Source organism: Anas platyrhynchos, chromosome 4 (assembly GCF_047663525.1).
Source record: "Anas platyrhynchos isolate ZD024472 breed Pekin duck chromosome 4, IASCAAS_PekinDuck_T2T, whole genome shotgun sequence".
NCBI lineage: Eukaryota > Metazoa > Chordata > Aves > Anseriformes > Anatidae > Anas > Anas platyrhynchos.
In genome coordinates, this window is record NC_092590.1 from 62,716,142 (window position 1) to 62,734,597 (window position 18,456).

At 40.7% G+C, this 18,456-nt stretch overlaps 1 protein-coding gene across 10 annotated transcripts in view; it reads right to left on the reverse strand.

Annotated features, from left to right (window-relative positions):
* SLIT2 (slit guidance ligand 2) overlaps window positions 1-15,700 on the reverse strand; it is a 257,708-nt gene extending 242,008 nt beyond the window's left edge. For 4 of the 10 annotated variants that reach the window (XM_072037743.1, XM_072037736.1, XM_072037739.1 and 1 more), the window contains exons 1-3: window positions 14,150-15,698; window positions 12,441-12,512; window positions 11,160-11,231 (exon numbers count right to left, since the gene is read on the reverse strand). In XM_072037743.1, the coding sequence (XP_071893844.1) occupies window positions 11,160-11,231; window positions 12,441-12,512; window positions 14,150-14,325 (320 nt within the window). In that variant the 5' untranslated portion in view covers window positions 14,326-15,698. Of the gene's footprint in view, window positions 1-11,159; window positions 11,232-12,440; window positions 12,513-14,149 lie in introns of all 10 variants that reach the window. The other 6 variants (XM_072037740.1, XM_072037742.1, XM_038178328.2 and 3 more) reach the window with 3 other exon arrangements.
* Window positions 15,701-18,456: the final 2,756 nt, after the last annotated feature.

Sequence of the window (18,456 nt, forward strand, 5' to 3'; positions counted from 1 at the left end):
CTCACAGGTACTTGAAAGCTGCTATTTTGTCCCCTACAAGTTGTCTTCTTCAGCCTAGATAAGCCCAGCTAAAATACTTCCAGCTGGTTTTAGTTCCAGTAAATGCTGTTCTAACTGTAGGCCCCAAAGAAAGCAGAAGCCTTCAAAGCTAACTTAAGAACTGATCTAAGTTAAGAGCAGTTCCAAGTAAATTATAATTCAACTGTACTCTTTAATTAGAAACAGTCGGTCCCACTGGGTGCATAGATGCTGAGAGCCCTCTGAAACTCCACATATAAGGCACAAATACATTTTATTCTACACCCATTGCTTCAGGAATGATAGAAGGCTTCCAACTCACACAAAGTTAATGATAGCAGAAGCCATTATTCTTCATTCCTCCTCTGAAGTTCGCTGAGAAGTAAATAATGCTTTCTGTGCATAGTAACACACAGTACTGTATAGCTTAGAAACTCAAAGAAGCACATCCACACCTATTGTTTGATTGTCATTCATTGTTTGATAGCAGTGTTTGAAGACATTATCATCACACCACTTAAAAATAACACATAACACCTTTTTGTTGAAGCTCATTTGCAAAATATTCATATCCTTTAAAAACACACAGACAAAATTTTCATTAAAGATCAATTTAATATGAAATGACATGTCAAAAAAATTGCTGTCAAAATATATCCCATTAAAGTGTGAAAAAGCATGATCCAGGGAACTACAGGCTGATCAGCCTCACCTGGAGGCTGGAAAACTGAGCAGAGAGGAACTTCATGAAGCTCAACAAAAGGGAAATGCAGAGTCCTACAACTGAGGAGGAATAACCCTATGCAATAGCAAACACTGGAGAAATACTACTTGGAACACAGCTTTATAGAGAAAGGTCCAGGGTGAACGGGAAATCAAAGGAGCCAGCAGTGTGCCATCATGACAAAGGAGGCCATGAGCATCCTGTACTGTACAAGGAATAATTCTGCCAGTAGGTCAAGACAGGATTCTTCCCCTCTGCTCAGCTCTGGTTAGACAGCTAGAGTACTGTGCCCAGTTCTGGACTCACTGTTACAAGAGATATGGACATACTGGAGCAAGTCTTGCAAAGGGCTGCAAAGATAAGTATTCAGGGTGAAGGTTTCCCACCTGTCACAAGGGGAAAGGTTGAAAGAGGTGGGGTTGTTTAGCCTAGGGAGAACAAGGTTCAAAGGGATCTTAATGTGTATAAATACAATATGTATATGTACCTCATGCACTTCCTTCCCAAGTATGGAAGACCGAATGAAACTCTTCTCAGTGGTGCCCAGTGAAAGGGCAACAGACAATAGACACAAATCAAAACAGGAAGTTACATTTAAACATAAGACAAATCTGTCTAAGAGCATGGTTAAACACTAGAATAGATTTCCCAGTGATGTTGAAGATTATCCATCATTGGAGATATTTGAAACCCAACTGGGGACAGCCGTCAGCTACCTGCTCTGGCGGACTTTGCTTTATGTGGTGTCATTGGACTTGATAAGCTCCCATAAAATTTTCAATTTTGTGATTCTTTGAGACCCATTGGATTTTATTCTACTTTGACAAATAGTGATTTTCCATTCTCAATTTTGACATACAAATTAATGTATGATAATTAAAGGACAGATAAATGATGCTGAGTAAGTCAACTCTATGGGAGAGTAAGAATAAAGGTACCAAAGGTCCGTACCATGTTTCAGGCTTGTTCCCCTATCTCCGATAGGGAAAGCAGTTTCCTATAATAACCAGTTGCTGGGAGGTCACAACAGTCCATCAGAGATGGCTGTAGCCATTGCCAAACTGCTTCTCACTCTGCATCCAGATCTGTCCTGACCATTATCATCCTGACTGATTAAGCAGAAATGGCGGTGCAGCAAGAATATCAGAGTGACTGGCAAGATATATCTGAAGACTCATTATTTAGACCAGAACTGCTTGTTACTCCAGAAGATTTAGTCTTGATAGAGGGAAAAAATCTCCTTAACAACTAGGGCACAAATCCTACCCCAGACATGACTGTTCTCATCTGGGAAATGGGGAAAAAAATCAAGCACATTTATTATAACAACACTTCACTGTAGTAAAGACCCAGGGAAGCATGCAAAATAACTCTAGCACTGACTGGACCATATCAATTGATTGAATTGTCTCTTATTTTAAAGTTTGTAAAACACCTTACCAAACCTCAGCATTTGGGGCTACTCAGATACTACAGAAAATTTTTCCAAAGCCAAGAAATTTTTCTAAAGTTATTTTGTAATGGACATATACTCAACAGAAGGAAACAAGTTAGAAGACTTCCATAAAGTAATATGGGATCAAGTATCAGATGAAGCAAGGATGATCAGACAACAGAAAGGGTATCCAAGAGGGGGAAAAAAAAAAAAAGAGGAATGGTGTTGGATTGGGGGATATGATCTATTTTGGGCAGACTGTTTAGAAAGCAGACAAGAAGTGCCTACAAATGGTCTAGAAGGGCTTGTAACTGTCTTTCTGATACCAAGTCAGCACAGTAAGTTTTCATTCAAGTATTCTTGTGTAGCACCTGTACAGGCATCCTGCCAAACTAAACTCAGACAGCCTGGTGTGTTTTAATTAAGAGAAGAGTTGCTACATTGTATCTGATTAGGCTATTGTTAAAAACAAGCCACCCCAATACGCTACAAACTATCAAGGAAAATAACACCATTTTTATGATTTAGTTTTCATCCAGCCTCTTCAGATTAAATGAGGTAATATAACAGTATGAGTCACTGAAGTAACAGTCCTGCAGCCAAATTCCTCATGCCTTTTGGAGTTTAACTGTAAAATTCCAGGTGAAACTGTGGCTTCCACAATTAAAGTAAGGAGCATTTTAGATGCCCTCCAAAATATACTATATTAAAAGGTAATGCACTGTTAAAAGTTATTTTTTACCCGTTGCCATCTACTATTAAATCTGTTTTTGTAGTTATTTAACTTGATCTGGGAAGTGAAATGTATCATTTTTAGTTTAATAACAGCACTTCTGTAGCATCAGTTTAAAATATATTATGACCACAAAACACTATTTCAAAGAAAAACATTGATAAAACAGTTCTATAGAATCAGGTTCGGTTTCAACATTTTGCAACAGTGCAAATTACTCATTTCAGAAGAAGCAAGAAAGAAGAGCATCCAGCAAACAATGTGACAAAGGATGAGCACAAAACAGATGTGGGAAAAATAAACAGCCTTCCTGCCCTGGAATTTGTAAAAAGGTCTGCAAAGAGCAAACAGGACTTCTCACTGCAATTTGACTTCTAGACCTATAAAAGGAGTCCCATGAGAAACTACACTCAAATGAGTAAAATATACTAAAAATAATAATGAAAGTTTACCAGGCTTTCAAAAGAAGAACATGGCTCTTGGACTGAAAAGTTTTATCAGATATTTTGTGTTATATAGCTGCATTTTGATTGCAGAATAAGCTGATTTTCAAAACACTATTAGAACCGTGCTTTTCTTTTAAAGTATCATCTTCAAATATAGCCTTTGCCTATTTTCTGATTTACCAGAAGTTTTTCTAGAAAAGATATTTGAAGTTGTTTTGACAAAAGTCTGCTAATACATTATAATTACTGTAGTGTTTTTTTTTTAAACTATAAATACAGGTGCCCCAGTATAATTCTTGTAAGACGGTCTCACATTCCTTTGGTAAGTGATTAGCACCGCAGGCTTCACAGCCTCCTCCCTGTTCTAAAATGAGGAATGCACTATGCATTGCCCTTAAACTATGTAGGATTAACAAAGAGAAGGATTTTTCACATCCGTGATTAACAAGGAATAACTGTTCACCCCCTTCAGGGCTGTTCAAAAACATATTCTCTACCTGAACTCATTATTCTTCCGCTACCTATACCTTTAGGTGTGTATTATTAACCCTTTCAATGCTCATATTTCCAGAACAAAGTCAGACAGGTGCTTAAGTATCAATGGTTCAAAGGGGAGAAAATCATAACAACAGACTTCAAAACAAGTTTATGTATAAACTTCCCAAGTTTCAGGCAGCACAACACAGACCTTCCCAACGGTGGCTGTCAGATTCTGTTCGCAATGTACCTCAAATGAAAAAATTATTCTCAGGCTTCAGGAATGAACTTGCACGCTAACATGAAGAACAGGGATCAATGAGAAAAACTGGAGACACCTTTACAGGTTCTGCTAAGAACCCATTCTAACAGCTCAGTACAACATCAATTCAGATGACAACTCTGCTGCTTATACAAAATAAGGTCTTTGTGCCAAAAAAGCTGCTTTTCTTGAGACTACATATATAGTCATGCACAAAAAAAGATGAAGTAATTCATTAATTGGCTATTCTTTTACCAATGGTAGTAATGAACAGTAGCAGTGACTCAACTGCTAAAAACACTTTTCGTGGTGGATCCCAAATTCCACATAAACTTTTAAACTTCACATCTAAACCTACGTAAATTAGAAAAAAAATACAATTTTGCTTCATGGTTAAAAACTAAGTATTTTTTTTATTACGTTGTTTTGCAATGTTTGGCATTTTTTCCAGAAGTCCCAGCTCCTGAGCTTTGATCATATAGATACAGAAGTATAGAAGTGATCTTTTTTTTTTGGGTGGGGGAGTAGAGGGTTGAGGGGTGTAACATTTCTGTTCTGCAACTGAAAGGGTTGAAACTGCTATACTCTAGCGGTTCACTCCCCTCCAAATAAAAGTTCAAAACAAGATTAAATATTCTACGATTAATTTCTTGACAGAGATCACATTTCAAGAAAATTAAAAATCATTCTTTTAAGAGTTACTGGCTTTCCTACTTGGAACTCAAGTCTTATGGATGGAGCTTCTCAAATACTTGGAATAAAAACACAATCTCATGCCACACCAATAGATAATAAAAAGTTAGTACACAGGTTTATTTTAAGCTCAAGAGAGCATGTTTTATTTCATTAGTGAATTCCATACAGTCAATCTTTTGTTTAAGAAACATCAGCAGTGCTATAAGAGGTCACAATAGTTAGTTTCATGTCATGCAGTATTATCGAGTGTTGGTGGAACAGTATTATTCCTGCTTCCTAAGAAAGAACATACATGAAATAGACTCCTAGACTAGACAAAAGGAAGAGTACTAGTTTATCCAGTCCATTTTGAAGCAGCTGCTAATTCTCTTCATAGTTTTCTAGGTCTGGTGGGCTATGTTGCCCAAGACAAACTGTATTTGTTTTTATTCTAGATGAAAAAAGAGTTATTTCTTAGTTCATCCTGATACACATGCCTTTGTAAGATGAGATGCTCTGTAAAACACCTCATGTTTCAGAGATCATAAAAACTCAAAAGTGAGTTTTTCATTTAAAATTTCAAAAACTGCTAATACAGCATACATTTAACACATTTATCAGAGACTAAGGTAAAGCCCAGATAACTCTAACCACATAATATATAAAAAAAGCTAAATATCCTTTAATATACTGAGCCCCATATGACTGGCAAGATGGATTTCTGTGTATGATCCAGAAGCTTCAAACAGCAGTTTAATACATAGATTTGAATATGGAAAAAGAAATCTGAATAGTACTTCACTTTGTTTACTAAGTGGAAAATATTTCAAATCATTCACCCTTAGATGAACAAAACTAAGAGCTTTCAATACTACTGACTCAAGTACTCAGGCATACACTCCTCAGTTAATTCTCCCCTTCAGAAGTTTTAATAGCTTGCTTTAATGCATTTGTCAAGATGTGGCCCCCAATATGTAACAAGTACAGGCAATTCCTCAGTTCTGCTGTTTTAGAATTGTGCTGTAAAAAGTTCAAAAAAGTATGAACTATAACAAAGTATTTAATTCTTGAAATATCTCTTTCTCCATCATTCAGTGATACATTTTAAGAAGCATGAAAATAGACAATATAGATGGCTTTCAGTTTAAAAGCTATTTCAAGTATCAACATGAATTCAACCCTTACAGCATTCTTGTCTTCAGCTAAGGATTTCAGCTGAGTCACACCATAAAACTCAGGGGGGCTGGTTTTCTTGGGGAAATAAGTATTTAGCTCAGGTACTAGACCAGAGACTGCAGTTCTACAACCTCTGAGTAACATTTTGCCTCTCTACACTAGCTTTCAGCAGAAGTAGGTGAATTTTAGCGTTGGTTTAGTTTTTTGTTTGTTTTTGCTTGGATGGGTATTGTTGTTTTTAATTCTGAAGAATAGAATTTGTAGATTTATTAAGACAAAAAATGGATTTTAGAAGTTCTATTAATTCAAGTATCAGAAGTGTGATGGCTTCGCCTGGAAACATTTTAGGCCACACAAGCAACCTTTCTCAGAAGAGTTATCGGCAGGACTACTCATGCAAACCAAGCTATTCATGTGGTAAATGTCTGCAGAATCAGACTCCAAATTAGCATTTTAGGGACATACTTCTTCCTCAACGGATTATTCTCAAGTACAGGAAGAAAAATCACGGTAGTTTTCAAACTATTGCTGTAAACTCTTCCTGTTCTGACACCTTTTGTATGTTCAGCATAACCTTACAGTGATCATAAAATTTTTACCTAGCATTTGAGACATCAGTTATTAGAAAAAGCTTACAATTAAAAATAATTTTCTTATCAGCCAAAAAACTTGCCCCTAAATGAAAAGCTCTGCTATAGAATCAAGTAAATAGTCCATTTACCCTCATAATCTGTCTATATTAAATTCTTTTTACTCCAGAAATACAAGTAAATTTTAGACAAGCAGTTCTTAACAAAACCAGTTCATAGCCTATAGCAACTGTCTTCAAGCTTTTATTTCCCTCCAGGTGACAATAGCTTGTAAAAACACTGGGATACTACAAGAGTAGCTGCTACACCACAGAAGGTGGTGTTCTTGGCAGTAAATGATAAGTTTTTAAAAAGTCAGTTTAAAGTCGTGTTCAGTGGTGGCATTAGACTGAAAATTACCTAAAAACTATCTTCATTGTTCAAACTATTATAAACATCACACAAAATGACACGTTTGAAAAGAAAGAAGAAATAAGTGTTTAACTTAAGCATTAACAACATTCTCATAAGAATGATTGTGAAGAGATTGTCTCCCATAAAAATCAGTAGTCTCTAGACTTTCTTAAACAATATAAAAAATCTCCAGACTGTGTCCATTGTGCCTTCCTTCCACAAAACATAAAATGAAACCTAACACATGGTGGTGGTCTATCTAAGATTGGTTCAGGCAACATAAGGGATCAGACCCTGAGCCTTTATGAGACCTATCATGTACTGAACTATTTAAGGACCATTGAAAAGTGACCCTACTCATATGAACACAAGCACATAATCACAGAATGGCTTGGGTTAGAAGAAACGTTAAAGACCGTCTATTTCCAATCCCCCTGCCACAGGCAGGGACACCACCCACTAGGTCAGGTTGCTCTGACTCAGGGACTCATCTAACCTGGTCTTGAACACTTCCAGGGATGGGGCATCCACAGCATCTCTGGGCAACCTGTTCCAGTGCCTCACCACCCTCTGAGAAGAATTTCTTCCTAAATAATAATACAGGTTGGTGGTTGATAGAGAAAGTTTTGCAAATGCTAAATACATAAACTTGATAGTAATTAATCCAATAGTTTTTGACACTGCTTCAGGATGTACAGAAAGGTACGTGCTATCCCATTCATTGGGAAATAGGTTATCTATATAGAAGCTTAAAGAGTCTTGTTTCAACAGATGCTGAGAACATCTACACAACACAATAGACCATTCAAGGAACAGGCTGCAAAGAGACATATTCAGGGCAGACATGCTAGCTCAGACCTCAAGCAGTGTTGTACCAAATTGGTTGGGAGAAAAGCTAGTAGCCCTTAAGCACTGAGATAATACTGCCAGAGATTATACTTAAGGGAATACTGCAAAGTATACACATCTGACTGAAGAGTTTTTAGAGAGCATCCAACTGAAAGGCTTATAGCAAGATTACATTAATCTTAACCTAGGTCTCTTCAAAACTCAAATTTCCACAGACCAAAGAACTAGCTGATCAAGTTGCTAGTTTCCATCTTTTACTCCCTCCCAGTCCTTATGTAGCAGGCACTACTACATGATCATTTATTGCTAACTGAAAATAACAGCAGTGCTGCTGTAGTAACAATCACCTGTCACAGAAGTATTTATTGTGGTTGTAGTTTCCATTACACTTCTACAACCACAGTGGTGTGACATTGTTGTTACAGAGCATACTAGGTCTAAATAGCTTTGTGTACATATTATTACAGATCTAGTATACTACAGATTTATTGTTTCTCCTGTAGTTTGAGTAACATTTCTAACCACCTAAGAGGTATACATAGCTTCAAACGAATTGTATCTTCAGTAGCTTCCTTTTGAAGAAAAGGATTAGAGTTTCTTCTCCTAGGGATATAATTTTACAGAGTGTTCCAGGTCTCCAATTCCCACTTCAGTTAAAAGATTAAGTTATTCAGCATTTTGCAGGAGAGCTTCAAATGGGTATTCACAGCAAGTGAATTACTGACCAACCTAACGGTTCTTTGACATTCAGAGTAACAAATGATTTTGTCACTGAAATTACAGTAAAAAATACCAAAAACACACAAGTAGCACCACTTAATCTAGAGATAAATATATTCTAACATAAGAAATGCATTACTTGTAAACAGTTTTATAAATTAAATCAAATTCATGTAAGAACCAGTAAAATTCTTACACTGTCCATTGGCACACCAAAAGAACTTCATCAGGTATTACTTGACAGTAGCTTGGCAGATTACACTTAGAGTGGAAATGTGGCATCCTACACCTACACATACATAAACAACTTCAGAGTGCTTGCAATTTACTGTATCAAAGAAAATAATTGAAGTATCCGCAAGCTCACTGAGAAATCCTTCTGAATTTCAGAATCCCAAGGAGATGAATTGGCTGTCAGATAACATTGTGTCTTCATCAGATGGACTTGGCAGTTGTAAACAAGAGGAATTTTCTCAGCTTTTCCTCACAAATATGAAATATTTGCTCTTAGCCAACAGCTGGGATGGTTTAAAGACATCCTGCATATATATTCAAGCTACAAGTCACCCACACACCTAACACTGACTGAATTTCAGCAAATTAAAAAACACGAAAACTGACAATTACTGGAGCACAAAATCCTGAAGACAAAGCAGAATCTAACTTCCTAGGTCTAAAATTGACTGAACTTCCAAATGTCAGTTTGCTTGCTGAAGTGTGAATGAAAATAACCCAAAAGAATAACTGTAGTTATTAGAATTTTTCTTCTAAACTAGTATCACATAACTGTAAGTTATCTATTGTTTTCCAAATATTTTACATACTTATCAAGAAAATGCAACAAAAAATATCTAATAGCAAGATGTGAACACTTCAGACAAGCAAGTTTTAATTAATGAAGTTCAATTTTTTTTTAGTATTGCAGTTCTGTACTCAACAGCAGAAATCTTATAATTAAATGAATTTTAACACATCATATTATGAAGATTTCTTAGAAGTATTCATAATTATGTAACAAGAACTTGCTTCAAAATAAAGTTGATTATTTACTGTTTTAAAACTCAGCAAACATTTTGTATCTCAGTATCAAACCACATTCGTAGTGAAAGCACAATTTTTTTAGTGTTTATTAATGTTTCATGTATGTGTACTTACTCTTGCAATATGAACTACACTGCTGTTTAATTATTTAGTTAGACCTTATAAACTAAATTTAGGAATGTGTATATATTATTCCAATATACATCTCAGCAGGAAAAGCTGCACTAAATCCCTATGCTTTGTACTAAGTTTAAAACACATTGTAAAAAACATTGCATTAAGTCTGTTTTAATATAGCTTTGAAAATTCTGACTATGCATTTCTCAGAGCAGTCTCATTTAAGATTATTAAAAAAAAAAAAAAGGCTTCAGTACATAACAGCACTTTCAATTTCTAGGTCAAAAGTTAGTTTATTTAAAAAAGATTTCAGAAATATAATTATACAGCGGTGGTTACTAAATTTCTTGAAAAGCTTTGTCTATATTTACATGAAACAATTTTTTTTGTTTGTTTGTTTTAAACATACAGCAACTGTAGATCCAGAGCACAACTATAATTAGACAGAGAATGTTTAGGCCAGTGCTGCTTTTCAATGGAGTCAAGTAGAAATACCTTTCTGAAGTTAAGGCACCAGTGATTGAGAGGCTGAACAAGACCTCAGAGGCATGCGTAAAGGAAAGGTGACATAATGAAAACGGAGCAACAAAGATGCCTGATAATGAAGACACCACTCTCACGTTCTACACGAATATACATTAATAAAGTAGTTCCCATAGATTTTCCTAGCTCAAACTATATTCAACTACCAGCATCTGGCTTTTAATGAGATGGATTTTGTAATACAAGTCATACAGTATATTTTCAAAAAGACTTTCATTTGAGAAAACATGGCAAAATAAGAAAACACATACTGAAAACTAATTCCCAAACCTGCTCAGCTTTCTTTACTAGTCTCTTATTCATTTGCTATTTATATGTCCCACTGCAACAAAGCGGGTGTTTACACTTCAGCTTCACTAGCCAAAACCCTTGTCTTCCCAGCTCCATCCTCTTTCCCCACAGGACTTTTTTTTTTTTAAAAAAAAAATAAGGACAAATCCAATTCACTTCAGAAAGTTCACAGTCCACATTTTTTTTTTTTTTTTTTTTTTTTAAGTCTTTGTAAAAGCTTAATTCAAAAAACAGCATAGATTTCAACTGTTGCTTTCATACTGCATGTATTAAGACTAACCTTCACACCTAGCATTAACTTCCAACAGGACATCATATAAAACACTCAGCATCTTCAAGACAAGTATCTCGTGTGATATACAAGGAAACAGGCTTTTGTAGGTGTATTCACATTTGAAAAACTCCTTTGTGTTCAAGGGAAAAACATTTCATAGCATTCAAACTCTTCCCTGAATGACAATTGCAGTTTACACTTCAAATCTGAACTACTCATCCAAGCTCCCCCCCACACACAGTCTGAGAATTTTTTTACTGCTCTCATGTCTTGATAAGGTTAGATGTCTCAAGTTAGAAAAAACAAACAGGAAACCATAGGCCTGAGTGCATTAACACATAACTGATTTGACAGGAAGTTATTTTCCTCATACATTTAGAATTAAAAATACTTACAGCCTCTCCAGTTCTTTTAAATCCTGGAATGCTCCTCTCTCGATAGTGCTAATCTTGTTCTCCATGAGCTGACTGAAACGTAGAAGTTTTTGTATGTAAATTTCAATAATGCAACAAGTGATGTTGGAGCTAAGAGTAGCTATTAAAAGACAACCTCATCTTCATTAAAACACTACAACAGTTATTCTGAAGTGACATCCAATTTAACCTCCTGGACTCCTGTCATCCAACACTTTGGATGACATCATATACCCAAAAAGACAAAAAATCTTAATTAAAATAGACAGAAATAGATATTACATTTACTCAAAGAGTCCCAGGTTAAAAGGTTACACATCTTGCATATATGCTGTGCTCATACACGCACATACATTATCATTCTTCAGCAAGCTTTAAGATTCCAGTTGAATAGTATGAAAGCAAAACTAGTCTCACATGAGAACAACACAAAAATACAGAACAGTGGTGTTTAGAAAAAATATCAGTGAAAGACTGCACTGAAACTGTAACCATAACAATAGTTTAACAAAACATTAAAAGTTACTACAGCATGATATTCTGTTTAAGAAGGAAAAAGTATACAACTACTTGGTCAAATAAAATAGTCTTAACAAATATGCTATGTAAATCATGTAGTATTTTAAATGTGATATTAGTTAAACTACCTCCCCCAAAACACACAGATTTTGAAAAGCTTCATAATGCTTACAAAAGCATTTACAAAAAGAATCCAAATTATTTCTTGATCAAATTTACTGTTAAAGTGTTTTCTTTTTGCCCAGAAACTAAGAAGTAATAGTCAACAGCTAAGACTTGCTTTTTATCAATTAAATGAATAACTTTTCACATCTTTAATGAATTCTCTTACACTTCAGCTTGAGCATTCCTATTTTCAATGTGAACTATAAATTTACTAAGCTTAAACTGAAGTCATTCCAACAGTTACTTAGGAAGTTTTAACAACTCTTTTTTGTAATCTACATGCCAAATTAAAATCTCCATTTATTTTACAACCTTAGGTAGAGATTTAAAAGAAATATAAACAAGATGACACTAAAGTCATTTGCTAACTTATTTATATTGGTCTATAACATAGAGGAGAGGATGTAAATTCAGATGCAGTAGCATTAAAGTTAAAGCAATAGATAAGCTAGCCAACTTATAAACTGAAATATTTAATATTTTTAAATATTATTTTAAACTGAAAGATTCAATATTTTTATAACATAATCTGAAGCTGCATGTCCTAAAATGGATCAGTGACAGAACGGGAAAACTTACAGAACTCGAAGGTGCCTTAGACCAGCAAAGTCGGTCTTGGTGATTCTGGTGATGTTATTTCCATTAAGATCCCTAAGAAGAATAATTCAGAAGTAGCAAAATTAAAACATTAAGAAATTGTTTTCTTTTAAGTTTTATTGTTTGCTTTCACAGGCACAGCATTTTTTGGAACTGCAAGATGTAAGCAATCCCCGTGAACCAATCGTTCCTGCAACTACCACTGTGCGAGTTCCAGATTTCCAAGTGCCTGAACGAAGGTTTATCTCAAAAGTAGTAGTTTCAAACTTTGTAATAAGAAACCCTCACAAAGTCAGTTCTGCCTGCCATTATATAGCTCACATTTATCTTTAACAACATAGAACAGCCAAAAATTGTCTGAACATCGGTTATGACTGCAGTTGGAAAACCACTAAGGCTACTATAGAGACACGACTGTACGTTAGGTTGGCTGATAAGAGTTACAAGAACTGAACAAGTGACAGAAATCAAGACCATTTTCTATGTTTTAAACAACTTTCAGCTTTCACAGTATTCCTACAGAGGCAGAAGAGGTCTTTACTTTCTGTAGCAAACATTAGCTTTCAAACAAGCACAAGATTGTTGCAGGGTAAATACTTGGAAAGATGATTTTACAAAAACTGAACTCCTCACTTGTAGCATAGGAAGCTGTATTAACTGCAGAACATAAGGCATGGCAACAGAAAACTGCATTTAGGCCCTAGCATTTCTGTTCACATTTCAGCACTACTTTCTTCTGTAGAGTTATTTGAGTGTCCATCTTCCCCCTCTTTTTTTTTTTTTTTTTTAATATTTTAGGTCAAGATATAAACTTCCCTCAATTGCAATCACTGCAAGTAAAACCGACTTTAATTCTTGAGGTAAGCCATTAGGAAGTGGTATCAGATGGAAACTACCCTAACAATTACAGCTCATTTCCAATGCATTTGTGGAAAAAGTCACTTTTTTTGGTGTTTATATCACACGCGGCCAGAACGCCGTAGGGAAACCACACCAGTCCCAGCAGAAAGCAGTGGCCCTGGTGCTCTCCCGGTGTGGAATTCATCACTTGAGATGTGTTCATACTCCAACATTTAAATGACTTAGAGGTTAATAATGTGCTCATCTCTTCTCCTCCTCAGCCCCTCCTGATACCAGAGAGCACCGCCTGCATGCCTGCTCTCCCTCACGCATGGAAAATACCCTCATCGGAGGACACTGAGCGGTCTCAAAAAGGGGTCGGGAGGACTGAGGGGGTCGCAGCTGAAGCTCAGCTCGACGCTGTGCGAGGGAAAGTGGGGCTACAGCACCCAAACACCCCCTCGCCCACTTGCAGAGCACCGCCGGGTTTCGGCTCTGCGACCCCCCCCGGGGCCCGCCCGCGCCCGCGGAGCGCCGAGGCCCGGCCTCGGGGTAAAAAAGCCCCAAGAGCCCAGCTGGACGGGAAACAGGGGCCCTCAGGATATGGGGAGATGTTCAAGAGGGGGTGTAAGGGTGGTCGTTCCCCCCAGGATGAAAGGCGGCGTGCCGGGAGCCGCGTCCACCTCCCTCCCGTCCCCGCGCATCGCGGCGAAAGAGGCGGTGGAAGGGGACGGAGCCGCCACCCCCCCGCACCCAGGGCGGCCGGCGGGACCCCGAAGCGGCCCCGGGGGCCACCTCTGCCCCCGTGGTCTCGGGGGACCCGCGGAGGAGGGCTGGCTCGGATTACTTACAGCCTCTCGGTGTTGCGGGGGATGTTCCTCGGGACGCCGCGCAGCGCCAGCCCGTGACAGTCCACGGTACTCCCCGAGCAGGAGCACTGCGCCGGGCACGGCTGCGGCGCCACATCGCCCGCCATGGCCAGCAGCAGCCCCAGGGCCAGGGTGAGCTTCCCCCAGCCGCACATCATCACCGCCCGCTGCCGCCCGGCCGGGGCCCGCCGGCCTCGGCCCCGGGGAGGCGCGGGGCGCGCCGCCCTCCTCCTCCTCCTCTTCTTCCTCCTCCTCCTCGCCGCGGGGAGCGCTCGGGCAACTTTCAGGGTGCGGAGAAAGCGGAGTCCTCTCTATCCAAAGCTAAGCCAAGAAAACAAGCCCGGCAAAGTGCGGTGGGTGGCAGCGATCCGCTGCTGAAGGCAACTTGGCTAGGAGGGGGCCGGAGCGGGGCCCTCCCTCGCTGGCCCGTCGGGTGGCGGGGAGAGGTGAGGCGGCGCTCGGAGCTCCTCTTCACACGCTCCCGGCGAAGGCGAAGCAAAGCCACGGGCTGGGGCTACGGCGGACTTGGGCTGGCTCCTTCTCGTCCCTTGCAAAGCCGTGACTCCCCCCCGAGCCCCCGGCTAGAGGCCGCGGAGCCCGGTCGGCGCAAGGGGCGCGCTCCCTGCGCTCCGCTCGGCTCCCACGCGTGTCCCCCCACAGCCCCACGGGGGGCGGCGGCGGGGCTAACACGGCGCACACACCGCCTTGCCAGAGGCGCCTCAGCAAATCATACCCCTCTCGCAGGCATTCATCAAACTGTCTCACGGAAGGAGGAGGGAGGGAAAAAAAAAAAAAAAAGTCAAACACACGAGATGATGTCGGGCTTGGCTTTCCACCCCCCGCGCCCCCCTCCTGCCGTAAGCTCCCAAGCCAAGTTTAGCAGGAAAGGGCTGGTCCTAGAGCACGATAATAATAAGCAGCTCGAGAAGTGATTCGTTGCCCTGCTGGAAGGGAGTTCATCCACGACCTCCTTCTCCTCGGTGACAGATCACAGCGGTAGATCCTCCTGTGATCCCGGGAGCACGGCAGACGGCCCGGCGGCGCGGCACTCCGCTCCCCGCGGTCTCCCGGATACCGCGGCTCGGCTGCGGCAAAGGCACCTGATGGGAAAGGTGGGAACCGCTCGGTCCTTCCAGGTGAGGCCGCTTCAGCAGCTCCCGGGCTGGCCGCAGGCTAAGGAGCAACTTTCCTCCTCTCCCCGAGCGCCTCAGGAAGGCTTCGCTCCCCTTCCTTTCCCCGCCGCACCTGAGCTGGGGGGTGCTGGTACCGAGCAGCCCGGCCCCTCGGCTCTCTGGCACCGGGGAAAACGGCGGAGAAACCGGAGCAGGGAGGCGGCACGCCGGCTCCTTCCCTCACACCCCGAGCCTCGCCGCTGGAACAATAGGATGGCACCGCCGCCCGCAGGCCGGCTCTCCTCCTCGCCGCAAGGTGCCCGCCGAAAGTGCTCCGGAGCAGCGGCACCTCGCCGAGAGCTTCCCCCCCCCGTCTGCCTCCTCCTCCTCCGCCTCGCCCCGCTCCCACGGAGCCGGGAGCGCCCCACGCGCCGCCCTATATAGGGGCTGTGGGGCCGCGCCTCCCCGGCCCCGCCCGCAGCGCCCCGCGCCGCGCTCACTGGCTGCGCCGCCGCCCGCCCCGGCCCGGCGAGAGATGGAGGTGGGGGGGAGAAAATAACAAGGGGGGGGCCTCCGGGCGACGCCAACAATGAATGAAAGTTGGGCGAGCGAGAGGGAGGCGGCGGCGCGGGGGGAGGCAGCACCCCCCTGGGGAGCGCGGTGCTTTCCCCCCCCCCCCCCCCGCCGCCCCGGAGCTCCAGAGTTGGTGTGCAGAGTTTCGCCCCGGCCTCCGGGGGGGGAAGAGGAGGGAGCAGGCTGGGGGCCGCCGCGATGCTCGCCTGGGTTTTGCCCCGAAAGGGAAGCCGGGGGGAGAAGGTGGGGGCAGGCTGCGACGTCGCCTGCTGCACTTGTAAATATCCCCGGCGGCTCGCCGAGGGTCTCGTTTTAACTGTGTTGTGCAGCAGTCGCTAAAGAGGGAGAGGGAGAGAGGGGGGTTTCTTGGCGTTTTCTTCAGTTGCAGGCTTAGTGTGAAACACAGCAGAATCTCCCGCAAATTATTTTCGAAAATAAAATGGGCAAGTGTCACTCCATACATTAAAATATGTCGAGTAGCGACATCAACACTGCTGTGCTCGTTTAAAAAACACCTTCCATCTCAAAAAGTTGTATTATAAATACACCCAGCGTTCCTGCTAAATTCTCCTGGAGCGTTGTTTATTGTCATTGCATCTTCAGCATCCTTAGGAAAATATTAAATGAAGCAGACTCCTAAGTAAATTCTATTTGTTTTCAGTTTTCCCTGCTTGTGAATGCGGTTCTATGCGATTTATAACAGCTCCTGAGACCCCAGTAATAGGTGAAAGTGATTTGTCTTTCATAGATGGCAACCCCCAGCAGCGATGACTAAGCCTTCAGCAAGGTGTAGTTTGTAAATGCTCAAGGGAGCCCACAGCTTCTTCCATATGGCTGGGTCCAGCTGAGTCTCTTCATCCCTGGGGTCTCTGCTGCACAAGAGGCTTACTCTTGCTTTTTGCTTGTTACCAAGAGGACAAATTCTCTTCCCAGAAACACTATCCTAGGTCCAAGTTAATCTGCTGAAATGGTAGTCAGCAAAGTTACTCCTGACTTCTCTTGCTATAGAATGTGCACCAAAATGAAAATTGTTAAAAACATATGTATCTACTAAAAACTGCTTATTTTTCCATCTATTTGCTGAGATATGTCCGATAAATATGATTGTTGTAGTTTTCACATGGTAATAATAGCATCTTACATCTCACAGAGATGCAGAAATACACCAGGTTTAGGTTGATGCAGGAATGAGAATTCGGTGACTGTAAGGGGAAGATACCAGCTTCTATGAAGGCTTTTTACTCTTTTCAACTGGTTGTTTTAGGTCTTTGCAAAGGATCTAGAAAGGACTTTCTAACAAGCAACAGGAAAAAAAAAAAAAAAAAAAGAAAAGAAAAAAAAACCTTTCTCTAACATATTGCTTTCATGCCTCTACTAAAATCCTTTATCTTGTAACTCCAGGCAGAGAAAATACTAACATAACCATTTGGTATTATTCATTATTTCTTTCAAGTACCAACAACTTACTGAGGGCTGCAGAAGACACAAGGAGAAGAAATAATAAACCTTTTTAAAATTAGCATTTTTCAGAAAATCCAAATCAATTTTTAAAGTGTTAAAAGTTGCTAAACTACTCTACACACAGCTGATTCAAAATCTAAATTGGTCTTAATTTAATATACTTTGTTTTCAAAGAGAAGTATACTAAAGTACACGCAAGATCAATTTTTATTCTTGTTTGGGGGGGAGGTGTCATTGATTTTTAACATACCTACCTTTGAAGCATACCTTTCGTTCATTCAGATTGATTTTTCTGAGTGTCTTGCCTGCCAGCACATTGCAACTTTCTTTTTGTAATCCAAACTCTTTAACGGGAATACTCCCTAAGTCCTCAGACGGTCTGAGGGCAAGGCCTTTGGTCAGCCACAGTACCGTGTCACTGCTGGACCACAGACCTCACCCTGAAGAGTGCCCCATGGCTGCCTATGTTGCCTGCAGAAACCTCTGTCAAAGTCATAAAGGAAAATATACCCACGGAGGTGGAAGAAGGGGAAAAAACAACAACAAGGCACGTTAAAAAAAAAGCAATTACAGGCATTCATCAGTGGAAGAGTAAAAATTCTTTTGCAGCCATTTCAGAAAACACTGACATCAGCTAAAGGAAGTTTTCTGTTCTCCAGATTTCGTTGTACAGCATTCCCCCCTTTGGAAGACAGACATCCTCAAAAAAAGGGAGATACTAAAGGGAGAGTTTAAAGGAGAAAGAGAGCTAGAAACAGAGAGTAAGACCAGAACTATTAGCATAAAGAGATCAAAGTCAACACTGAGAGGTAACATCTTCAGAACAGGATCCAGAGCACTAAAATACAAAAATCTGAGTTGGTTAACAGTGACTAAGGCTGAGCACACGTCTGAGTGAACTCTGTGAACAAGCATCATCTCTGTGAGCATCTGTATAGCTTTATAAGGACAGCATGCCTGAAAGGTACTGAAACAAATGACTCATCTATTTGTAAATAACAAGGTCAATAAGGAGATAGAAAAATGGCCAGTAGGGGTGTTTCAAGAATAAACGGTATAAACTTATCTAGTTTTCTTTTTTTGACAAAGTAACTAGCTTTGTGGATAAGGGAAAAGTATGGTACATTAGCAAGTTATTTGCCA